General features: G+C 41.3%; 1 protein-coding gene across 1 annotated transcript; it reads right to left on the bottom strand.

Moving 5' to 3' along the window:
- Positions 1-252: 252 nt before the first annotated feature.
- On the bottom strand, positions 253-3035 carry LOC139738119 (dynein axonemal assembly factor 19-like). The gene is made up of 3 exons (XM_071648783.1): positions 2887-3035; positions 1880-2048; positions 253-831 (listed from the first exon to the last, which is right to left on the bottom strand). Exons 1-3 carry the CDS (start codon positions 3033-3035, stop codon positions 253-255), a joined length of 897 nt encoding a protein of 298 aa, XP_071504884.1.
- Between the last annotated feature and the right edge of the window lie 3313 nt (positions 3036-6348).

Below are 6348 nucleotides of genomic sequence, written 5' to 3'. Positions count from 1 at the left end.
CTTATAAGTGGAGAGAGAAGAGACAGTTGCATAATCACAAGGCACATGTACATTGGTGGTAGATCAAGATCTGAGCTCTCTGCATTTTATCTCTTTTGGAGACAAAATCCAAAATACTGTCAAGTAGAGTAAAAAAAAATACTGACATGAAACAAGGATGCCTTGTTTGTTTGCAAATTATACAGACAAAGGTATAATACTCTTTCATCATCATTTACAACCTGCAACTTTTGAGAGTTTTTTCCACTCGCATCAAGATGCCTCCTCCAGGTTGTATATCTTTCTGAGGTGGCTGATGTCTGATCGTGTCACTCGTGCAACTGCGGGCGGGTCTTGAACACTGCTACCTGTTGTCTCCTCCGCTGGTTTTTGTTCACCTTTTGCATCATCTGCATCACTACTGTCTTGTCCTGAAATTACATCCTCATCAGCTCCACCACTTGAGGAGGATGAGAGTGGTGGAGGAGAAGGAAGAGGAGGAGGAGGAGAATTATCACTCTCTATGGCCCAGTGTTCAAGCTTCGCAAATAGACTCGTCAGCGTCTGCCGCTCTGCCTTGCTAAGAAAGTCCAGGGAGAGGCCGAACCTCCCCGCCCGTGACAGATGCAGCAAAATGTCCGCCACCTTTCGCGAATCGTCTGCGCGCGAGCCACCGTCAAGCACCGCCACGATTTCCCCCAGGAGCCCAAAACTGATCTCGGATCGGAAGACTTTCGCAAGGGCCTCTCCACCGATTTCCAGGAGGTACAGGTAGCAGGCGTCGGTGGAAGATTTCTTCCGCAATCGCCACTCCTTTACAAATTCATGGCCATTCTGGGGGAGCGTTTTCACCTGGCAAACAAATTCGAAGGAACAAATACAAATCTAACATTATGCCCAATATATTCCAGTGCCCATAAATGGAGCTTCAATGGCCTCAAAACATGTTACCTCAATTGTTCATGGTTGGTCAATCAAATCGCATCCAATGTTTGGATGTATATTCGATATGCCTCTACATTTGCCAAGTCTTGCCAATGTGTTCCTATTGCATTTATTGATAGGTTGAAACAATTCAAACAGTAAAAATCACTTCATATAAATTTTTTTTTTTCCATGAAAAGAAGCAGAAGAAGAAGAAAGGAAGATTAGAAATAGTTTCAAATGCTCGAGACTACACACAGCAAAATGCCTCGGAGTTCGTACATATTGTCTATGAATGAGTTACCCATAGTAATAACTTTAACAATAGGGCTGTGCTGATGCTGGATAAACGCTCTCAAGTGTGCATTCCTTCCCTGTACAGTAATTTCTTGTTGTTATGACAACTTGAGAGACACTTGAATCAGCTTTGAAAACAAAACATTTTTGTGAGTTTATCAAACATAGAGATGAACTGTTATATTTTGAGCCCTAATGTCAAATATCAAACATTACAAGTCACAGATTAATGTCAACAGTCTTGGAGTTCAAAGAATAAGCGAAGAAATCCTTGATGAAATCTGATCAAACCTTGTAAGATCATAATTCATGAATGGGGCTAGCGATACAAATTCAGGAAAGATCCTGTAAAGGTCAATGGCACAAGGGATAAAAAGGCTGATTTCAGTAATACTGCTCAATTCTTTCAGACAATGGATCAGTGCTTGACTCTTTTTATTTATTTGTTTTAACAAGTGGAGCAGAATCAGAAATAAAAGAAACACAAAATTTCAACATCACACAAATATCAAATCAAGCCAAAACATTATATCACAAACAATATTGCCACTTTAAATCTCTCTGTTATGTGATGGATTTTGGTAGTTTTTTGGTAGGTTTTTCTTTGGTTGTACTCTCATTCAAGACACCTTTCTCCTTGGAGAACATTCAACTCTAAGGCTAATGTCCTAAGGTGCACATCTACCTGTTTGCTTGCAGTGTCGGGACATTCAGGCTCTTTTGTCGAGGAAGATGAAGAGTTAGATGATGATGAGGATGAAAAAGGATTCCATGGCTGTGAGCGTTTCCCCTGACCAAATTTGTCTTTCTTCTCCAGTGGCTGGATGTGAGCGGCCGCAACTATGTCTCTGTTCAAAACAGAGAGAAAGCAAAGATTGAGGAGTGAAACGCTTGTTTGAATGTGAAGAGTCCCTACAGTGGCTCAAAGAAGATGGAGAAGTCGTAGAGAGATCTTTGAAATAGCACGCTCAAAGCTCCTACAGAGAGCCTGTCTTCCTAATTGACATTGTAAACAACAAACTGAATTATTTCCCCAGTCCAGATGACGCAACAACAGATGCATGCAAACAAGATCTTACAGTATTAACCCGTTGAGGATGGACCTATATTGCTACAACACGCATTTCCCATAGACACCTGCACAAGTGTACTCGGGACTTGTCCTCAACGGGTTAAACATGCATTTTCCAATAGTAGGAACAGGTGGCTTGAATATGATTTTTATTAAGGAAAAAAGAAGACGAATAAGTACAGTAGTTGTGATTTAACATTGTTTTGGAACTGGAGATACTATAAGAAACCACCTATGAATGAAATGACACAGAACATACAATCCTAGGAGGAATTCAAAGTTTATTTGATGAAAATCTATCTTAAAATGCCTGAGATATCCAAAATTAAGTAAAACAAAGGGATCCCAATAAACGGTGGGTCCCGCTGATTATCATGATCCCTTAGTTTTGGATATCTCAGCCATTTCAAAACCAATTTTCATCAAATAAACTTTGAACCCCTCTAAAGAATTTCATGATCTTTCATATTTCATATTTTTCTCATTATTTCACACAAAAAAGCTTGAAACCTGATGTGCCTGAAGCCCCATTTCAACCAAAACTATCTATAGTACAATGTATATACCCATCCCTTTAAACCTCACAAAGACTGGCATGCCCTTTGTTCCCTAACCTGAACTGTTCGTACGACTCCACGCGCTGGTCTACTGCCCTCAGTTTGGCGTCGTTTTCCCTCCAGTAGCGAGCGTCGGCGTCGACTGCAGACAATAGCTCCCTCTCCAGTTTGTCAAAGTCTATTCTGTCCTCCTTTAGATCAGCCATGCCTGTATCGAAGGGATAGTACAGTTTTGGTTGAGATGAGAAATAGGCTTTCAAATTTTTGCAAGATACCAAGAAAACACTTATGATATAGCACAGAGCATACCATTTTAAGAGGAATTCAAAGTTTATTTGATGAAAATCGGGTTTGGAATAACTGAAACATCCAAAAACAAAGTAAAACAAAGCGATCGTTACAAAGTGTGGGTCCCACACTTTATTAGAATCATTCTTTTTTGGATATCTCAGCCATTTCAAAACCAATTTTTATCAAATAAACGTTGAATTCCTCATAAAATTGCATGCTCTTTCATATTTCATATGAGATTTCTCATTATCTCACCTAAAAATGTTAGAAACCTGAAATTAGGTCTCAACCAGAACTGTACGATCCCTTTAACAAATACAATAACATCAACTTCCTCTAATAAAAATTTGATAAGATATAGAACCAAATTTACTAACATTCTGTGAGATACCATTCACAGACAAACAAACAATTTCCACAAATCAATGATGAAAGATTCTCAAGACCCTTGGGGAAAGAGAAACATTTTGCAATTGTTCTTAAATGCACATGACATACAGCAAACACATTCTCTCTCAAGTGTAAAGTACATCCAGCATGGAAAGACTGTACCAGCACTATGCAAAAAAAAAAAATTGAGCACAACAGGTAAATACATAATACATAAGTAATGTACTTTCAGGTCCCACTAAATTACTAACAGGTACTCCACAGTACAAGATCTTTCTGCTATTAAATGATTTTACAAGACATGTAGACAGGTTTTGACAACAGACCCTAGGTAAGAATTTACTATAAAGCGCACTTCCGTCACAATGAACATGTTTATATCAAGATTCTGGCTACAACAAAGTAAGAATCCAGTTCTCAACATCATCAGCTCCATGTTTGTTTGTTTGTTTGTGTGTTTGTTTTGTTTTGTTTGTTTTGTTATTTTTACCACCGCCAAGGAAGGAGGAAATGTGTTCATCGGTGTTGGTTTGTCTGTTTGCAAAATAACTCAAAAAGTTGTGAATGGACTTGAATGAGACTAGGAAAAGTCAATAATGACACAAGGAACAGACTATTTAAGTTTGGTAGTAATCCAAGAATTTTTACAGGTTTTTGAGGAATTAAAAAAAAAATCTTTTAGTACCGGTATACAAGGTCAATGAACTTGGGAGTTCAAGCAGCACATACTGGAGGTTTATATACGCGCTCTAAAGCACATGCTCAGCTTGGGCTAGGCGTGGTGCAGCTGGAAGCTGGGGATGATGACATACACAAAAGGCTTCTAGATATTTAAATTGCATGCATGGGTGGAAATCAAGTTGATGGCTTGGCGGAGGCTTGCGTTCAGTAACAGAAGTAGTTATGGGTAAACTCTTCCACTAGCGCCCTCAACAAGTGGCCAAGTTTACCCATAAATACAGTACAACAAAAGAAAATTGCCAGTTGCAAGCACTTGACTGTATTAAATTTACAACAGTAAGCAGTAGTAAATTACTAGTAGACTAATTGTTTGATTAGACCTAGATTATTTTCTATGTTTTCTTCATACGTACATGCTCATGCCTTAAAATATTAATTTTTTCGCCATTTTCAATTAGGTTCAAGGGTCTTTTACTAGTTTATCGAATTCTGCTGATAAAGTGAGATATCAAATATACAATTGGTTCCCCATACAATTTTATGTTTTTACTTGCAGTAAAAATGCACCTTCCACTTTTTATTTCAAATGCTCCCAAACGTCACTGTTGACCATTGACTGCACACTTTTGATGAACTAGTCTAGTCTACTTTGCCTTGGCAGCTCACCACAGCTCACACAGGAAGCTAACTACAGTATGAATTACATCATGTAAACTTACCGCTATAGAATCTGTAGAAGAGGTCTAGTCTAGGCCTAACTGCGACCAGCCCCAACGTGCATCATAGCGGCGCGGTCTCCGGGGCTAGTCTAGGCCCTACGGGGGCCATGGGGTGTGGTGATAAGCAATACCATCAACATACATTCCTAGCTAGCTTCGCTTGCTTCCAAAGCCAAGAGGCAAGACTGCAGCACTGCCAAGGCAAAAAAGGAATGAGGGCTTCAAATGTGGGGAAGGATCAGGAAAGTTCAAGAAATTCCAAAGTGCACTCGACAAGACCTGCGGGCTACCCTGCCTGATGTTGGGTACCTTTTGGTATTTCACAGAATCTGAATGGCAAATTATATCTTCTTCTTCTTCCGTTGAGTGCAGCTTCATGCCTGAAGATTACGCACTGTAGTGTGTGAGAGTGCTTCGAGCATGTTTCAGATTTCGTTCGAGCATGTTTCGTTCGAGCATGTTTCAGATCTCGCAAGACTCAAACCTCTTGCATGTCTTACTTAGTCCCACCTGTTTGTGATATAAATGGCGTAACTTAGGAGGTCCACTGCGGCACTTGACTGTCCACTGCTGCAGTAGCCCCGGAGACCGCGCCGCCAGGCGCGGTCCTGGCGGCTTCCCCGCAGTTTCGCTTATGTTATAGTTCAAGTATTCTGTGCGCTTGTGCAAGTGATTGTGAATTCTGTGAACATCGGTGAGCTGCTTATAAGACATCATTTTGTGCATCACAAGCAATGAAATGCATCAAACAGTCGCCGATGATAGTCATTTAGGTTTCATCGACCCATGTAAGTATTCCTAGTAGTTTCTGTTGAAAAATTAAGGAAATATAGCGCCGCAAAGGCACCCGTTTGTTCAACATGAAGATCTTATAATGGGAGCACGGCGCAGCCGCCACACGCAGGTGGCGGCTGTCGCAGTTACTGCTGCAGGTACTTTGTACTACGTCTCACGTTGAACCACAGGATTCACATAGTACCCTGCAACGCGCGCTGTCGCGATTGACTTCTGTAGTATCACTGACCTCCGTAGTAGTGTGGTTGTGCGTCTACGGTCGCCGAGCTGAGTAGCTCGAGTCGAGCGAGGTCGAGCGAGGCCGGCCAGTTACTTTTGGACCGGCCTGAAGTTAGTTACTTATTCCTCGTTCGATATTCGATACCTGAAGTTGGTTACTTATTCCTCGTTCGATATTCGCCACCTGAAGTTAGTTACTTATTCCTCGTTCGATATTCGCTACAGTGCAGACCCTATCTGAAGTTAGTTACTTATTCGTGCATGTTACCATACGCAGCCCTGCCGCTGTCGCATGGGGACGCACTGCGAATCACTGCGTCTGTTTTCTCGTTTGATATTCGCCATGGGGGGGGGGGGGGGGGGGGGGGGGGGGGGGTGGTGGGGTTCATCAACGTTTGTCAGCGCTGACAACTTGAATCACCAT

Source organism: Diadema antillarum, unplaced genomic scaffold, assembly GCF_040938485.1.
Source record: "Diadema antillarum isolate AM-2024a unplaced genomic scaffold, OU_Dant_1.0 seq00000722_RagTag, whole genome shotgun sequence".
NCBI classification, from domain to species: Eukaryota; Metazoa; Echinodermata; class Echinoidea; order Diadematoida; family Diadematidae; genus Diadema; species Diadema antillarum.
The sequence above is the reverse complement of the archived record's forward strand: the minus strand, read 5'-3'. Positions and strand labels throughout refer to the sequence as shown.

Excerpts from the sequence above, each read along its gene's own strand:
- LOC139738119 (XM_071648783.1), bottom strand. The coding sequence starts at position 3,035 with ATGGCTGATCTAAAGGAGGACAGAATAGACTTTGACAAACTGGAGAGG. Across the intron at positions 2,049-2,886 it reads GAGTCGTACGAACAGTTCAG|AGACATAGTTGCGGCCGCTC; the intron begins GTTAGGGAACAA and ends TGTTTTGAACAG. Across the intron at positions 832-1,879 it reads CTGCAAGCAAACAGGTAGAT|GTGAAAACGCTCCCCCAGAA; the intron begins GTGCACCTTAGG and ends TTTGTTTGCCAG.